The following is a 17,979-nucleotide window of genomic DNA, read 5'->3' as shown; positions in this document are numbered from 1 at the left end:
TTTAATTACTTTTGGGGTAAATTAACTAGTAGCTATAACTATTTACTTTTTTAAAAGTAATTTTTCCAACATTTTCCAACTAAAAGGGCACTGATGTGAACCTCTGCCAAGGTGTACAACACAAAATTAGGATTAAGATTCAGATTTATTGTCATTACACATGCACAAGTACATCTAACGAATAGCTGCATTGTAGTGTATTTTAGATTGTACAAAAATACACATAGAATATGGGCATTATTAATAGATAGATGTGGGTATTATATGGATGGTTATAAATACACAGACTAAATTATATGGATAATTATGAATATAAAAACTGTCCAGACTAAACGTATTTAGCAGGTACTGCCAAATGATTCCTGGCTGGCAAAAAAACAACAAAGTGAGAATACTGGCATCGAACCTGCCCTCAACAAGCGTGTGTTCTTCACGTGACCGGCCTGCATAATGTACAGATGTGACTTCTTTCATGCAGGAGACCTCCTCCGCCGTCATCTTCCTCCTCCTTCATGGTCCAACCGCGCCGTTGTGACTCAGCGCTGCAGCCTGAGGACTGTCATGGATTTACTCAACGCATCAGCTCAGCATCGTATGAAATAACACGCCGTCATAACAGTCGAGCGAGTGGACAGGAGCAGTTGCACTCGCAAACTTCCGATTACATGATCTGCATCTTCTGATTTGAACTGCAAACACTACAGTATGCGCTCCAGCAAGGATTCATCGCGGTAAGTCATGTCGGCCATTTACTGCTTAAAGTTAATGATTATAGTCTGCCTTGTAACCCTGCATTAGGTACTGTGTAAGAAACTAAAGGTTTGGAGTTGAATGTTATTTTTGTTATCGTTTTGGATTTTCTTATATAAATATAAATCTAACTAAGTTCAGATTTCTTGTCCAAGTAAGTAAAATTTACAAACAAAATATGCAGAGGAAAAAAGTCATTAAGACATTAAGTTCATATTTTTATAGAAAAAGTTGCACATGCATGTTATTATGGCCTGCATAGTAAATGTAACACAATAGCTGTATCAACATTGACATATTGACGGGAAAATGTCACCAGTGTCAACATGCAGCTTCATGAGAACTATGAGAATGTTAACTGTTGAGTTCCCAACACTATATTTCACTCACAAACACAACTACAGCGGGAGATCAAGTGTCAAGTGTGTGTAATAAAAGCCTGGTTGAATTGATCCCTTATTTATAAAAAGCATCAAACTATATTCAGTGTATGAAAATATTATGGAGCCCCCCCTGCAGGCTTAAGGCCAATCCCTCATGGCCACTTTGGGGATTTTCCATGAGAGCCTCTTAAGACTTGATCTTTGCCCCCCCTGTCTGCCATATTTGCTCATTTAGTACGGTGCATGTTTGCAGCTGCCAAATTCCAATGCAGATGAAGACTCGGAGATGAAATGTTCTCATTCAGATCCCATGCGTTTAATTTTAAAGCCATGATGCAGCTTTTGGGAATGCGGATGTTTTGTTCAAAGGGCGTGAACACTGACATCCATCTGATGAGTTTTTATCTGGCCCGTCCACAGGTTCCCTTCTCTCCTCCCCCTTCTATTCCTCCTCTTCCTTCCCGACGTTTTCTCCTTCTCACGACCCCAGTGGATTCTTCAGCGTGTCCCAGTAGTTCTCCCACAGCAAACCGAAGTTCGCCCAGCCCCACGCTTCCTGTCTCCAGCCCGCCTAGATGTTGCCTCTCCCTGTGACCCAGAATGCCACAAGAGGGCCCCTCGGCCAGGCTACTGGGACCTGCGGCAACTTCTGGCCTACGAGACTCTCCATTCTGACGGTCAGCTCACTGAGACCGCTGTCGGGCTCTATGGTTACAACCTCGGTTCCAACACGAGTCCTGCTTACTCCTTTGGGACGTCTGGGAAAGGCAAGCAGTCACGTGTCAGACAGAAGCGTCAAATCTTTGGTCACGATGGGCGCTTCAGCATAGCTGGGCAAAACTTTGTGCTTAAATATCCTTTTTCAGTGGCTGTCAAACTATCCACTGGCTGTTCTGGTACTTTGGTGGGGGACCGTCACGTTCTAACGGCTGCTCATTGTGTCCATGATGGTAAAAACTATGTGAAGGGTGCCCAGAGGCTCAGAGTTGGCTTTCTAAAACCCAAACAAGGGGATATGCAGGTCTCAACCCTTCTTTCCAACTTGACCAATCATGTTGAGGGCGGTCCAAACAATGCCCCTCGAGCCTCTGAGAAAATGAAGTTCCAGTGGATCCGAGCCAAGCGCACCCATGTGCCCAAGGGATGGATTAAAGGCAATGCCAACGACATTGGAATGGACTATGACTATGCTCTTCTAGAACTCAAGAAAGCTCACAAACGGCGCCACATGAATTTAGGGGTCAGCCCCCCTGCTCAGAGGCTGCCAGGGCGACGGGTTCATTTCTCAGGATTTGACAACGACCGCCCAGGTCAGCTGGTGTATCGTTTCTGTCGGGCCAGCGAAGAGACAGCAGACCTTCTGTACCAGCACTGTGATGCCCAGCCCGGGGCCAGTGGGTCAGGGGTCTATGCCCGAATGTGGGATGGGAGGCGGCGACGCTGGGAGAGGAAGGTGATAGGTGTATTTTCTGGACACCAGTGGGTGGAGCGCCAAGGGGCGGCTCAGGAATATAATGTAGCCGTGAGAATGACACCGCTCAAATATGCTCAGATTTGCTATTGGATAAAAGGGAACTTTGTGGACTGTCGAGAAGGGTGAGAAGGTGACATAGACACTCTGTTACCCCTTACAGCACTGAAGAGATGCAAGCAGCAGCCAACAAAGGTTCCTATCACTGTAATATATAATCAGTGCAAGCCTATTTACTTCCTTACACAACACAGGCAAGTGCATCTGCATCTTGTGACCATTATAAGCAAGAGAGCAATTAACACAATTAGGAAGGTGCCTGTGCCTGCAGACAACGAATGGCAGACTGCGATAGTTGTACGTCTTTGTTATTGCACTGTTTAACCCAAACTTTTTCCACTGAGACTTGTTTTTGTCAAAGAATGTACAAGTGAGCTACCAAAGGTGCCTATGCTCATTGCAGCGGGACAAGCATGTACTGTCTGCTAAATCAAATGTTTGGTACTTTCATGGGTCGTCTTTCAACTGCACGTCTATCCAAAGCAGATTACTGCCTTGAGGAGCATCATCTATTGCAGTGGTCCCCAACCTTTTTTGACCCGCGGACCAGTTTGTGTTCCCACAAATCTCCCGCGGACCGGGGGGTGGTACATTATAGCGATCTAATTTATCTTTTTTATTATGTATTGTGTAAAACTAATACATGAATAACATCAAATTAAAAGCACAAAATGAATGCCTACCCACCATCCACCTGTTCAAGTTCCAGCCAAGTTTTTCCAGAAAGATTATTACATTGCTAGCATGAATTAACTTGAGACAAATGTGCACATTAGCACTGAATAAGTCATCAAAACTTACCTTTATGCATTCCCACATAGTATCAGCATTTGAGACCAAATATGAGGTGAAAGAAAAATGGTAAAAATACAGTAGTAGTCTATCTGTGCGGCATGAGAGAAAGTTAGCACACGCACAATGGACATGCGTCAAGTGAGACGGATGTAACAGAGAGAATCCGGCCACTTTTCAAAATAAAACATTAAAAAAACAAATGGAAATTATTTTTTCTTTGTGTGGTCTGGTACTGGGCCGCGGCCCGGGGGTTGGGGACCACTGATCTATTGGAATGTCGTGCTCCCTCTTGTGGTAACAAACGTTTTCGGGTTAAGCGTATGATTCCTCTGTCTGCTCATGTTTTGTTGCTCTTGCAAAAATACACAAGTTCGTTTCAACGCCATGTTTTATTTCAGATGCCAAAAAAAGCATGTTCAGAAATGCTGTGAGAGAAACCAATACTGTAAAAAGCCGAAATATGAGGACCAGCTTTTTTTTTTTTTTTTTTTTTTTTACTTCTGCAGCCAGGATGTGATCCACAACAAGTTCAACAAATGCATGCTGGGATATGCCACATAGAAAAAACTAAATCTCAACAAATGTGACTCAGATGGACATCAGCATCAGTTTTTCTTGCACCCTGTCTCAGTTTCATGGAAGCTAGAGGAAGACCCAAGGGAATGGAAATGCGTCAAAGGTTACTCAATGAAAATCTTCCCAAATATCAAAATTTTACTGTGGGGTATTGGTTTTAGGGGGCTTTACCAACACAACAAACGCAGGGTGAATATGAGCAAGCACATAACACCACATAAGTTGTTTCTTATCATGGTCCACGCGCATTGGATGTGTGACATTCGAATAGACAAATTCCAACTTCCATTCAAGTCAACAGCGCCCCCGACTGGGGCATTCTAGTCTATGCAGGCTAAGACTATCAGCGCAGACTCAAAGCTGCTGATTGTAAGCTTGTTTGTAAAAAAGGCACAAATAGTCAACCACAAGCGCAACTCTTAAGTAGTTTCCTCAGCTTAACCCAGTGCTTAACCCGGGGGGATGGAGGGGGGCGTCAGAGGCAGGCAGGACTTTCAATGTTAGTCCTGCCAACATGTATTCATTCGCCATACTCAGCATGCAATTTGACTCTTGAATACGCTTGTATGCTTCCCTATTCTCCATTTTGTTGCATTTCGATGGCTTCAGTTTCGAGTTCAGTACAGATAAACAGATACAAGTTTCTTAAAAAACTTTTCTGTCCTCTAGTGTGGGCATGACAGAAAATAATGGCGAACCAGTGGCTTGAGAGTCACACTGGCTTGTTGCTTGCCTCTTTGTCTTTGTCTATGCAACACAAGCAGACTAGATCAGGTGTGGGCAAACTATGGCCCGGGGGCCACATCCGGCCCGCCAAGCATTTGAATGTGGCCCGCCAGTTGCTTCCAAAGTAATTCAATCTTTAAAATAAAGCTGGCAACATGACTTGCTAGTAGTCAATCTGAGACAACCTTTTGATGGTTTAAGTAGCTTTTCACATGCAGCGATCCAGACAACTACCTCACGCACGGTGCCAAACAAACACAAGTAAAAAATACGCGTCACACAACCTAACCTACCCACTGCACAGTCTGAAGTAAAAAAGGAGGGACATTCACATACTTAATAGTTAATGTTTTAACGTTCATATAGTAGTTCATATTGTATAGCACATCCTTTATTCATGTACATTCCGGGTGTCTTATTTAGTAAAAAAAAAAAATGTCAAATTTAATTTGGTCATTTGATATGGTCTGATATTTAAAGTGCTCCTGAAAAAAAGGGACACAAGCACATACATATATAAGATTTCCATCCATCCATTTTCTATACCGCTTCATCCTCATTAGGGTCGCGGGGGCATGCTGGAGCCTATCCCAGCTGACTTCGGGCGACAGGCGGGGCACACCCTGGACTGGTCGCCAGCCAATCGCAGGGCACATATAAACAAACAACCATTCACACTCACATTCATACCTATGGACAATTTACAGTCGCCAATTAACCTCACCTGCATGTTTTTGGGAATGTGGGAGGAAGCCGGAGTGCCCGGAGAAAACCCACACGCACACGGGGAGAACATGCAAACTCCACACAGAAATGCCCAGGGGAGAATCGAACCCAGGTCTTCCCGATCTCCAGGCTGTTCCTGTGTTGGCCAACGTGCTAACCACTAGACCACCGTGCAGCCATATATATAGTAGTCCATTGTGCGTGTGCTAACTTTCTCTCATGCCGCACAGATAGACTACTACTAATTCCAGGTGGACTGTTGTAATTATAAGTGTAAAATAGAGTGCATGTATCAAATATATAGTCTGGCCCCCCGGCGCATTTTGTTAACTCAATGCGGCCCGCGAGTCAAAAAGTTTGCCCACCCCTGGACTAGATTAAGCAGGAGGCACAAGTCAGAGGGAACTACTTAAGGCAGGAGAGCGCATAAAGAGTTTGACTTAGTCAAGGGCAGCATACAAGGTGACTTGTAGAAGCATTCCGCAGAGAATCCATTCATTACTAATGACAGGCAGGTGAGGCTCACCTCAACTAAGCAATTCACACCCATGTAATAAAGCATCCTTTAAAATTGACATTCAAAATGTAAGCATGGGGTGGTTAGAGCTTTCTTGACTCTATTGGCCACGTTTTTCTGCACTACAAAACAGATGTGCCTGGTTTGGACAGGCATCAAAACTATACTGAGACTTTAAGGAGCACAAATAAGGTGCAAAGCAGTGCACCTGTTAGGTATCCATGTCCGGAAACTGAAGGTGGCATGTCAGGGCATGTCATCACACCCACCCCGTGATGACAAGCACATGCTGTTTGTGCAACAAAGGTCCAAATTAAATAAGAACATGCAGCATTTATAGTTGAGGCAGTGAGAGGTACCGTATCTACCGACATCACTCCTAGTGGATGTTCACTCAATAGCGACCGTTTAGCACCTGGACTGAAAACATCTGGGTCCAAAGAAAAAATTCACTAATGTTAAGTTCATACAGTTGAATCTTTTGGGGCATAGGAGGTTGACTCAGTAGATTTCCTAGTAACTGTTGGTACCATTTTCATACTTCATGGGCTCAAGGCTCAACTATCTGCAAGTGAATATATGCTGTAATCAACACGTGAGAGTGCCATTGACTTGCTGATCTGTCACAAAACAATATCCCCCAAATGTTTGAATTTTCCTTGAGGTAAGTTGCATCTTTCAATTGAGTGTGTGGTTCAGGGCTTAAAAAAAGGTTGTAGATTTTTAGGTCAATTATGGGCAAATTTAAAACATTAACTGACTTGTCAGGAGGCCATGTTGGCTCTGTGGTTGCTTGGCCACTTGCACAAATACTTGGTGAAACATTCATCTTCTTCCAGCAACAACATAACGCAACATGTTCATGTCAGTGTGGTAATGCCCGGCGTAACTTGAAATAGTATACAAAATAAAATATTTTTTTTAAATAGGTTTATATAAACATTGCATTAAAAATAGAACCGTATCAAAACAAGATTATGAGTTCAAAGTCCTGTCCCTTAACTTCCAATTGTGAGCGCTGAACACCCCCTCTGGTCTCCCAAATTTTATTATTGTGACTTTAAGCCCAAACTACCAGACAGGGGGTAGGAGTAGGCTTTGCCCAGCACTATGCGGTCTCTGAGCAGCTTGAAAAGGACATAGTAATTGCAGAAGAGAATAAGGCCTAGAGAGAGAGTGTGGTTCCAGCGCTCGGACCGCAACAGAGAGTATAACTGGTACAGAACCACGCTGGACTCGATCCCAATCAGCATGTTCAGGATCCGCAACGGCTTGTGGAACAGAAACTGTAACCGAAAGACAGGAAGAGAAGATCACAAAACCTAAACAACATTGTTCCAAAAGGGTCAAAAATAATTTCGCAATTCATTATGTAATTGCATTCAAGCAACTACTGTAATCATACATTAAAACATGAAAATTCAGACAAAGAACATTTAGGTAGGCAGAAGAGAGAGAGATTAAAACATTTCTGCACATATACATTATATATTAAAAACAATTACTACATGTTCATGTGATGCACTGTATAGTTTTAAAGGGCAAGCTCATTGCAAAAAGCAAGCTCATTGCAAAAAGCAAGCTCATGCTTAAAAATGATCCAAACAAATGTTATGTTAATAACTTGTTTTTTTGTCTGTATGTGACCAGGATTACACAAAAAGTGCCTTGTAGTGGTAACTTATCATCCTAAAACACTTGTTCGTAAAAACTGTAATTAGGAATAATTACGACACACGATCATCTTAAGCAGAGATGGGAAATTAGCATGAAAAATGCACAATTATGCCTTCGGTGTTGCCGTCTTAACTTCTGCCATTTGTTTTTGTTGATCCTGCAAGTGTATTTATTAGGAGTGTCCCCATACAACTTTTTCCACTTTCGGACTTTAATGAAAAACACAGCTACATGGCTGAGATCACTCCTACTCCTTACTAAACATGCTGGCATATGCGGTTATTGTCATTACGTGGGTGGTGCATGTTGAATGGAAGGGCTGCTGCTGGATAGAATTTCTGGTGCGGAGTCTGGAAGAGACAGCTAGTATCGGAGGGCCAATATCGGATACTTTAGATGCAAGCCAATGTAATCCAATACAATTTTTTTGTTTGATTTTGGACAGATATCGAATATCAATATTATATTGAATAATATGTACTGCACAAGATGTGGAATGGATGGCGGGTAGTATTAAATAAGCTTTGCTTCTTCCTACTCCTTTTGGACATGTGGAACTATGAAATAATTCACGAGATGTATTCCATTGTAGCCTTCATGCATGTTCAAATAAAATTAAACCAAACCAAACCAATATTGGATCAAAACACCCCTAGAATTTATATTATAGGCAATTAAGCGGTGAAACCAATGCAATGCAAAAATACGATGGGCAATGTAAAGTTTCACTGCACTGCTAGCTCTGGTGAAACCCTTGTCTGTGAAGTGAATAATTTACAGGTTATAGTATTGTTATTCATAATAATTTAATATGGCAGATACTCACATAAAATCTTGCATGTGAAACATCGGAGGGCATAGCAACATTATATGGTCCAACAGCTTTGTATAGAGAGCGACTATGTCGTACCAACACCCCCTGAGGCCAAACTGCACTGTCTGACCACCTGTCAAAAAATACAGTTCATCATGCACACATTTTAACCCTTTTGTAAGTTCATCATGCACACATTTTAACCCTTTTATATGTAAGTAACAGCTGCAGAGAAAGCTTACTCACACATGCTGAGGTGTATTACTGTATGAGCCATGCTCCAGCTTCTGCCACCGGCCTAGGTGAGACGCCGAACGATGAAGCAGGTCGCAGTAGCTGGGGGGCAGCAGTTGACTCATCAGCATCACAAAGGCATTGATCCACACCATGATGAGATGTTCACATGACCAGCACATGTCATAGTATTGGGTGCTCTGCACGAGTCAAGTACAAAAAAAGGTGTTTTTCATGCGCAAATAATGGGAAGAAAGAGAAGAAGTCAGCAGCTATCCTTCCTACCTTTACAAAGCAGAGAGGCAAAAAGGCAACGTAATAAGCACTGAACAGCGAGTTGAACAGCACTTCTTTGATTCGGCGATTGAAGTCGCTCTTTAGCTCCTCCACCTCTGCCCGAATCAGCTCGGGTGTGTGAGTGTGTGTGTGCGGTGGGCATGTGTGTGTGGGCATGTGCGGGGCCGTAGAAAACTGCTCTTTGAGGTTCTCCCGTAACAGAAAAAGGAAGTCCCGGGGCCGAAAGAACGCAGTTTCCGTTAGATCCGTCTGCTGGTGATCGGCTGAGTAATCACAGTCAGCTGGTGAAGTTTGGTTCTTTGGCCCCTCCTGGTGGAAACAGCAGAGTGGGACATATACGCCAAACCTAGGAGTAGGGGAGGGAGATAAAAAGAGAATCTAAGTGAGTTGTATGATTTGAATGCTTCAACAACTGTGTGTAGTTCCCGCAAGTGCTGATTAACCAATTAAATTAAAAACATCTTGAAATTTGTAAATGAGCACTGAGCACTGATTTTTAAAAAAAACAAAAAAACAAAAAACAAAGGTGCGCTTTTATGTCAGGTACAATTTGTGAGACACAGAAAAGGACGTTTGTCCCTGTACAAAACCATGCTCATTTAAATGCGACACTTTGCTACCTGGAGCATATTAACCAAATGAATTCATGACAACGAATTGAAATATATTTACCTTTTTTGGTTTGTATGGAAGAAAAGAAAAGTGAGAGAGGGGACAGCCTTGGCAGTATGTTAAAATAAACACCAATCACAGGAATGGTATACTTTTACTCTTTACTGCTACTAAAAAGCACTGAGCTTGCAACACTTAAATTCAACAGGGGGGAACTGTTAAAAGTGGTAAATAATTAACTATGATAATCAAAAGGGTTGTCTTGACTTGACTACTGTGCAAAATGTACTCGTGTGCTGCTCAGAGCAACCACTTTGACATCATTATCACAAATGTCTTGTCATGAGACCATGAAAACAGTCACGAGACCATGCAAACAATCATGGCACTATGTCCGTCTCTCCATGTGCTCACATCAGAAGTTGCACAAACTAGTTTGATGCAGAAGACTCACGGGTATCCTAGAAAGAGGAGGTTGAGAACAGAGTGGTTCTTGCAGAGGTTGACCAGCGTCCAACAGAGAACCCAGCCACACATAGTGAGAAGACAGAGTCTTGCTGCGATCAGAACCATATAGCGGACAAGCGACCCCCCGCTGCTCTGAGACACCTGTGTAAAGAGGCATGAACAACTTATATCATTTATTGTTTATTATTTATTAGATAAAACATTGATATCAATCCAAGTGTGGAATTATTTCAAGTAGGTAACTAAGCTCACCTCTGAAACTATCGTCCAAACAAGCCTCCTTGCCAACATGACTGTGATAAAGATAGCAAGGTGGTAGTCCATTAGATGGAAGTTCTGCAGTAAAACAAGCAGTGCACAGAGGGCAGACACAAAAAAGTAGACATTTTAGAGATCATTTATCTGGAACAAAGCAAAACTGAACAAATATATATGTAGGCATGATTTGAAAGAAAATATTTAACTTGAAAAAGAATAGGAAAGACTGATTGCTGTAACCTCTAAAGAATAACTTCAAATCTAAAATGATAAAATGATGTGTCCTCATGCATTTTGTACATTAAAAATGGTCTAAACCACCAATAAATATATGTTTGAGTAATATTAGTAACTCGAATGAAAAGCAAAAACTACAAAAAAATATATATAGCTATTTTGAAGTCACCTGTGACAGGTACAAGTAAACCAACGCAGTACACATGTGTGTATGTTTGTGCGTGTTCTTACAAGTGAGGTAGAGGCAGGTGGGTGGCTGTATGGGTACCACCAAACTGTCTTGTAGATGTTGATGTACTGGACAAACAAGGCCACCAGTAAATAAAGAAAGAGGAGAAACTCAAACAACAGGCTACTGTCCAACGGGAGCTCAGGAATCCTTGAGTGACGGACAAGCTCTGGTGTTATGAGGGACGAGATAGGTGGCGCAGAAAGACCCAAGGAGTTACTATTCCTGAAAGAGAGAGACATATCTGCAATGAAGAGTGTACAAAATAAAAAATGGCAACTGTGCCTTCCTTTTTGAGCTCAAAAGTGTACTGATGCACCTCTGTAGGAAATATCCTGTTGATGATGCATTGCACAGAACTCTTCACACCTGTGTTTTTTTAATCTCATGTGCTACTTGTTCTTAATTAACTTAGGTAAACACCACACCAACCCCTGTAACTGACCCTGCAGGGCTGTGTGCACACACTGTAGACATCAGAAACACACATGACAAGTCTGGTGGCCGTAAAAAAATGAGAAAAATAAGTTTTGTTTTGTTTGTTTGTTTCATCTTGAGCTTGAGTTACTTTTGTGGGAAGGTAAAATTGTTGGATTTGTCAACACTGGTGCAGATAAGAAGTTGCGCACTAGGGCTCTTCAATACATGCAACCACACACATGTGACAATCTAAGCTACACTACGATATGCATTAAACAGCTACCCAAACCTGAATCACCTGCAGGGCAACCACATGTTAGAGGACAACCAACATCTCACTACCAAACAAAAGGCTCGCTCATCAAAATGTTGTGCAAGTAGACTCTTGGCTCCTTACTGGGCATGCATAAATACTGTAAAACAAAAGGTTGTGTCGAGTGGCAACCTAATTAGAAAACCATTTCAAGACGGGGTGGAGCTCAAACTGATTGAAACAAAAAAATTATGATGAAAATTGGGGAAACAATGGCAGAGCATACCTGTTCCTGAAGCCTGTACCATTGCCTACATTGCCTCCAACCAGAGTCTGCAGGGAGGGCAGGGCAGAGCGGCTTAACTGCTGTCTGCTGGGACCCCTGCGACCCCCTGGCATGGTCGCCTGTTACCGTGGCAACCCTGGACGCTGGGACTCCCCCCTTGCTCCTTAATGAGTGACCATATATGCTGAAGCAACTGCAAAGGAGAGCAAACAGATACCCTATAGTCACGTGTAGCATTATCGGAGAACACTACTACAAGTTGTTTACATTTCACTCCTCATGGAAACAGTAAACATTGGTGGAGTCTCAGTATTGTCTAGTTTTTCTGTCCTTTAAAAGAAATTATATAATTTGTGCTATACCTTTCATAATGTCTTACTCAAGAACTTACAAAACAGGAATCCACTTTAATATAATTCCGTATTACAAAGTTTTCCCAGGACATGTCCCGTTTTCACGTCCTCCCATGGACATCTTGTTTTTCTTTTTGTTTTGTTTTTTTCATTTTTTTTTGTTGTTTTTCAAACTAAAGAGAAGTAATGTTGAAGTAATGTCTTTGTTATTTAAATCATGACATTGTTTGTGAGAGAGAGTTTTGTTAAAGCTGGATTTGCTAATATGATTTCATAGTTTGTTATTTATGTCCAATAAGACTTGAAAAAAAAATTATTTTCTTATAGGCCGATTTCATTAATACAGTACATAAGAGACATTATTATACAAATATTTTAAAGTTATTTTTGCAGTGAAGTGAACCCATTATTCATTCACTCCTCAGCTACCCTGGCGGAAACGTGGCTGCCAATTCGTACCTACGGCCTCTCCGAACACCACCAAACATTCCTTCACATTCATACACCAGTATGACCAACAACATGACAAAAATCTATCATCTCCCTCAAACATCCAGTTTTGCTTTCCGGGTTTTTGTGATGTGCTGAAGGAAAAGCCTCCTTCCCCATGGACATGCCTCTGGCCCGTCCATAACTAGATTTCCTGTGTACTCACCCTACCACCTCATGGAGGACAGCGTCGTAAAAAGGCCGGCTTTGCTGCACCTCTTAAAAAGTCTGGAGCTCTGCTAACTGTCAGTCAGCTACAGAGGTGGGAGCTACAAGTTTGAGCGTTTTGTTTTTCTTCAGCAAATGGGACAGCTTAGCATCTTACTAAGGTTAGCTAGAGTGACAGTTAATCCTTTATCCAACTAAATGACAACCATTTTGGTATTCGCTTAAACGTCTTTTATTTTAAATTGCAAATATCCTGATTTCAGCCTCTCAAATATGAATATTTTTTAATTTCCTTAGTCATCTATGAAAGCAGACCTATTATCTTTGTGTTTTAGGCAAAACAAGATATTCACACACATCAGCTTTGACTTTGGAAAACAGTGATCGCTGTATTTGCCTCTTTTCTGATACGTTGAGGACCAAACCACTGTTTGTGTTTGGTTCATATTCATGTGGACCATCTATGACAGAGGTGCCCATTACGTGAATCGCCAGCTACCAGTTAATCGCAAAGATAGTTTTGGTCGCTCACATAAACGTCACTTTGTAGATTGTCACATGACATCAGTCAGCTGACATCAAGCTCCCCTCTGCATTCGCTGTTGCTCCCCCATGGCAGAGAGGAGATGCTGAATTTCATCCAGCTCTGCGATAAGATGCTTATATCTGTAAAGTTACCCGTTCACTTGTAGCAACTAGTTATGGAGGAAAAAAAAAAAAAAAGGGAATTGTTTGATGGCTTTACTTCGCGGCCTGAACTCCACTATACAAACGTGTGTTTTCTACACTTCCGTTTCTTACACTATTATTTCATAATTCATTGGAAAGTGTACCCATTGCTGAAACCGTTTTAATATGTTCCCTTGACTTCAGCTGCATTGTCTTTTGTATAATTGTTCTAATTTTTTTATATCTCTAATGTTTGATAGCAAATGCTAACTGGACGTGATACATGAACCGTGTGTATAATGAACGCTACGTAGCCGTTTTGACTAACATCCTACTCAGGTTATGTGCAAAATTATTGAGGAATCATGCGTAATTACCTTTATTGCCATATTGAGTTGAATTATTGAATGATATCAACTACTATGATTACTTGTAAACTTTTAAACTGTGAATGTGAAATACTAATTAGCATTTAGCATAGTAGTTTCAAAGTTTACTAGTTTATGTTTTATAGTAAGAGATCATGTCGACTTGTAACTTGCATGCTGAAATACATGTACAACGTAAATCAGGGGTCACCAACGTGGTGCCCGCGGGCACACGAAGTGCCCGCAAGCCTGCTTTTCATTCAGGTTTTCAGTTAATAATGAAAGAACAGTAGAAAGAAATGCATTCTGAAATACAAAATGTGAGTTGTGGACACCAGCATTTTGTTAATGTTCTGGTAAAACAAGCATATTTGCTTTGTTTGGGTTTAAAATAAGCTCTGGAAATAAATGTTACAAAAATGAGTAGCTCTTAGCCATTTTCATTTTGTAAAAGTAGCTCTCACAAGGAAAAACGTTGGTGATCCCTGACGTACATGAATACTCACATTCATAAATATATATATTTTTCCATGTTTACAATAAGAGGTACATCTTTGGACTTGGTCATTTTAAAAGTAGCTCACAGGCTGAAAAAGTGTGAGCACCCCTGGTCTGGGCCTAACCGATTACTCAATTGTGCAAAATGTCTCGGTATGATGATGAATTCATATTCAAAGGGAAATAAAGGGTGTGGAACACAATTGCTGTACAGTAGGAAGTGTGCCTGGTTACTTTTGTCTATACAGTGCATGTGTGATGTAGGTGGCATCATGGAATCCTAAAATAACATCAAAGCTTGACAAACGCTTTCAAAAGCATACCTGTCCATCCACATCAAACAGACTGATGTGTGGCAGTGGTACAAAACTGAGGCTTTAGTCCAGGTGGGTCAGATATTATAAAAAGTTCCAGAAAAAAAAGGACAAGAATGAAAAAGTGCTCATTTATAGTGTGTGGGGTGTCCTGAAGAGAGCTGTGTACTGGAGATGTCCTTGGGAGTTGGCATTTTTGGAGCATGTTTACCATGAGTGGGCAAATATTGTCAAGACCTATCATGCTCATAGACTGCTAGTCAAAAAGATTGAATGTTCTAATTGAAATGGCGCTTTGATGCAGACGAGCTTCACGAATGTAATCACGCTGCTATTTTTCACCAAATACAATTTTTTTTTTTTTTTACTGAACTGCACCGGTATTGGTTTGGTTTAATTTTATTTGACCATGCATGCAGGTTACAATGGAATACATCTCATGAATCATTTCACAGTTCCACATGTCCAAAAGGAGTAGGAAGAAGCAAAGCTTATTTAATCCTACCCCCGATTCATTCCACATCTTGTGCAGTACATATTATTCACTTCCTGCATTCCATGTAATATTATTCCATATTCCATAAGAATCAGCGTAATAAATAAAATAAATAACAAATAAAAACAAGCATGACAGAACAATAAGTATAATAATCAAGACCCTTCTGCCTTACATTTAGCAAACATCAACTGCTTGTATTGTTTTTTGAATTCGCTCATCTCGGTACATTGAGTTCCTTGCTCAATCCGTTCCGATTTTAAAAATAAAGGGTTTGTATGTTCTCTATATGCGGCATTATGAATGATCCTCACCGATCTATTTTGCAGTACATTGAGTTAGTGAAGATTGCTTTTATAATTATTGCCCCATATCTCCACACAATAAGTTAGATATGGTAATACCAAAGAACAGTAAAGAGTGTATTGATTTTTGATCAACAACAAATTTTGCTTTATTCAATACTGAAGTATTTCTCGCCACCTTTTGTTTTATATTTTTGATAGGAGATTTCCAACTCATTTTTTCATCTATTATGATCCCCAGAAATGTATTTTCTTTCACTCTTTCCATATTCAGTCCGTCTATTTGTATTTGATCGTACGTATCCTTTCTGCTATTTCCAAATAGCATTATTTTAGTTTTACTTCAGTTCAAGGATAATCTGTTTTTATCAAACCATGTCTTTAATATGACCATTATATTGGGTCACAACAAAAGCACAGATGACTTAAAGGGATAGTTCGGATCAGCTGTGTAGTGCATCAACAGTGTCTTACCCCCTACTTAGCCCCATGATCCCAGTTCTGGTCAGATTTCGGCGATGAGGAACGTAGTTCCGGTTAGTTGGTGGGGCCACTTAAGTAAAGAGTTTGGTTTCTCAAAACGATATGGGTTCAAAAGAGTAATACATTTGCATCACAAAAATGCCTCCTCAAAAAAAAAACGTTATGACTGCAACGTCACGGTCTGATTTGTCCGAGAAGGCATTTTTGTTATGTAAATGTATTACTCTTTTGAACGCATACTGTTTTGAGAAGCCAACCTCTTTACTTAAATGGCCCCACCAACTAACCGGAGCTACGTTCTTCACCAAAATCTGACCAGAACTCGGCTCACGGGAGGAGAAAGTGGGTCTAAGTCACTGTTGACACAGTACATTGCTGATGGGGATGTCATACAACTTCATGTAAAAAAAATCATAACTATCCATTTAAGACTTTTAATGACTTCACAAAGCAATGCACTCTTTACCATTATTGCTCATTACTGGTGTCATTGGAGGGAAAGGTAGTACTGTAAATAACATTTACTTTTTAGACTTTCTAATGTGTACGAGGTCATTGTAACACTTCAAATATGATAATTAGTCAAATCAACACAATAGTCAAGTGGCAGCAGTTCCGTTGAAAGTCACAAAAAAAACAGGAACTAAGCGCTATATTGCAGGAAGCTATTTTGTAATTTTGTGAGACTTTAACCCTTTGCACATGTACCATTAACACTAAAGTCTGATAAACCTGTGTTGATTACATGTTGATGACACCGCTATGACGTGCAACAAACCTGTCCGTCTGACCCATGGCACCAGGCAATGTGCTCTTTTTAGAAGGCACAGAAACTTCAGCAAAGAGCTTAAAATGGAAATAAGGAGTTGTGTGGATGTATAACATTCTATCGAGTGCAACTTGGCCAAGTCAATGCGCCCTGGAAAATCATATTTACTCACACAACATACGGGAGGGTGAAGTGAACGAGGATACATCAGTCAGTTGTGTGGCTTCCAGCCGGACGAGTCGAGACGGAACCGATCATTCCTCCGCCTCCTGCTACAATAAGACCGACTGCAGCGATGTGGAGATGAGCTACGACGGTTCCGAGGACGCTCGTGACGTCGCTGTCACTCCGTGTTCAAAGAAAAAGCGTATTTAAAAGTTAACCCAAGGCTGCGAGGTGCCACTGTGTAAATGCATTTCACAGAGACCGACGTGGCAAGCCCGCACCTCCTTGATATGACGTCATCAACACGCGACGCGGAATCAAACGTAGCATTTGAAGTCTGTTAGCACAACCTTGTTGACTTTATGTTGTCTATCTAGCTATCTACACTAGTAGACATTACAATAATGACATTACTGTCATTATTGCATATAATTGTATTGGCCTCCTAACATGGATTTGTGTACCTAGGCCTGTCCTGCCTGATAAAATTAGCAGTGAACAGTTCCCTGAGTTTCCTTTTACACTGTGGGCAGCATGCTGAAAAATCAAAGGATGCTGGGGGCCACTTTTAGGCCAAACAACGTTGTTTTATATATATCTAAATATATATATATATATATATATATATAAAGATTTGTGTTATTAGTATCAATTTCCCAGGATGCAAATGGCTGCTTTAGAGACCCCTTAGTATTTATCTGTTTACAAATTGAATGATCCAAATATATTTTTAAAAACTGTTCCACAAAGTATGTTTGTGTCATGGTCAAACTGTTGCATCAAACTCTGAGTCAACTCAAAAAATGTTTTCACTGCATCCTTTATCTACACTCAACAAAAATATAAATGTCACACTTGTTTTTGCTCCCATTTTTTATGAGCTGAAATCAGACATCTAAAACTTTTTTACGTACACAAAAGACCTATCTAAAAAAAAATCACAAATCTGTTAGTGAGCATTTGAGTTCAGCTCTTGAAAAATGGGAGCAAAAACACAAGTACTGCCTTTATGTTTTTGTTGTGCTGTCCGCATATGTTGTATTATTTCACCAGATTTATTACACTTGGGCAATTCCCTCCATCGTAGTAAGCTTCATTGTACATGTCCTTATT

General features: G+C 40.8%; 2 protein-coding genes across 3 annotated transcripts; one reads left to right on the top strand and one right to left on the bottom strand.

Annotated features, from left to right (window-relative positions):
* The first annotated feature begins 457 nt into the window (after positions 1-457).
* LOC129178826 (serine protease 23-like) lies at positions 458-5,672 on the top strand. The gene is made up of 2 exons (XM_054771416.1): positions 458-731; positions 1,554-5,672. Exons 1-2 carry the CDS (start codon positions 706-708, stop codon positions 2,731-2,733), a joined length of 1,206 nt encoding a protein of 401 aa, XP_054627391.1. The 5' UTR covers positions 458-705; the 3' UTR covers positions 2,734-5,672.
* Positions 2,773-17,148, bottom strand: tmem39a (transmembrane protein 39A). Of its 2 annotated transcripts, none has more exons than XM_054771414.1 (9): positions 16,874-17,148; positions 11,790-11,982; positions 10,833-11,055; positions 10,359-10,442; positions 10,093-10,247; positions 9,015-9,372; positions 8,742-8,929; positions 8,508-8,628; positions 2,773-7,290 (listed from the first exon to the last, which is right to left on the bottom strand). In XM_054771414.1, the coding sequence occupies exons 2-9, from the start codon at positions 11,900-11,902 to the stop codon at positions 7,054-7,056; spliced, it is 1,479 nt and encodes a 492-aa protein (XP_054627389.1). In that variant the 5' UTR covers positions 11,903-11,982; positions 16,874-17,148; the 3' UTR covers positions 2,773-7,053. The 2 variants fall into 2 exon arrangements, with proteins under 2 accessions (XP_054627389.1, XP_054627390.1); XM_054771415.1 differs by having other exon boundaries at positions 16,883-17,148.
* Between the last annotated feature and the right edge of the window lie 831 nt (positions 17,149-17,979).

The sequence above is a fragment of the Dunckerocampus dactyliophorus genome, chromosome 3 (assembly GCF_027744805.1).
Source record: "Dunckerocampus dactyliophorus isolate RoL2022-P2 chromosome 3, RoL_Ddac_1.1, whole genome shotgun sequence".
In the NCBI taxonomy this organism is placed as follows: Eukaryota; Metazoa; Chordata; class Actinopteri; order Syngnathiformes; family Syngnathidae; genus Dunckerocampus; species Dunckerocampus dactyliophorus.
Note: the sequence above shows the minus strand (reverse complement) of the source record. Positions and strands in the feature narration are given on the sequence as shown.

Excerpts from the sequence above, each read along its gene's own strand:
- LOC129178826 (XM_054771416.1), top strand. The coding sequence starts at position 706 with ATGCGCTCCAGCAAGGATTCATCGCG. Across the intron at positions 732-1,553 it reads TCCAGCAAGGATTCATCGCG|GTTCCCTTCTCTCCTCCCCC; the intron begins GTAAGTCATGTC and ends GCCCGTCCACAG.
- tmem39a (XM_054771414.1), bottom strand. The coding sequence starts at position 11,902 with ATGCCAGGGGGTCGCAGGGGTCCCAGCAGACAGCAGTTAAGCCGCTCT. Across the intron at positions 11,056-11,789 it reads GGTACAGGCTTCAGGAACAG|GAATAGTAACTCCTTGGGTC; the intron begins GTATGCTCTGCC and ends TCTCTCTTTCAG. Across the intron at positions 8,930-9,014 it reads TGCCTCTCTGCTTTGTAAAG|AGCACCCAATACTATGACAT; the intron begins GTAGGAAGGATA and ends TGACTCGTGCAG.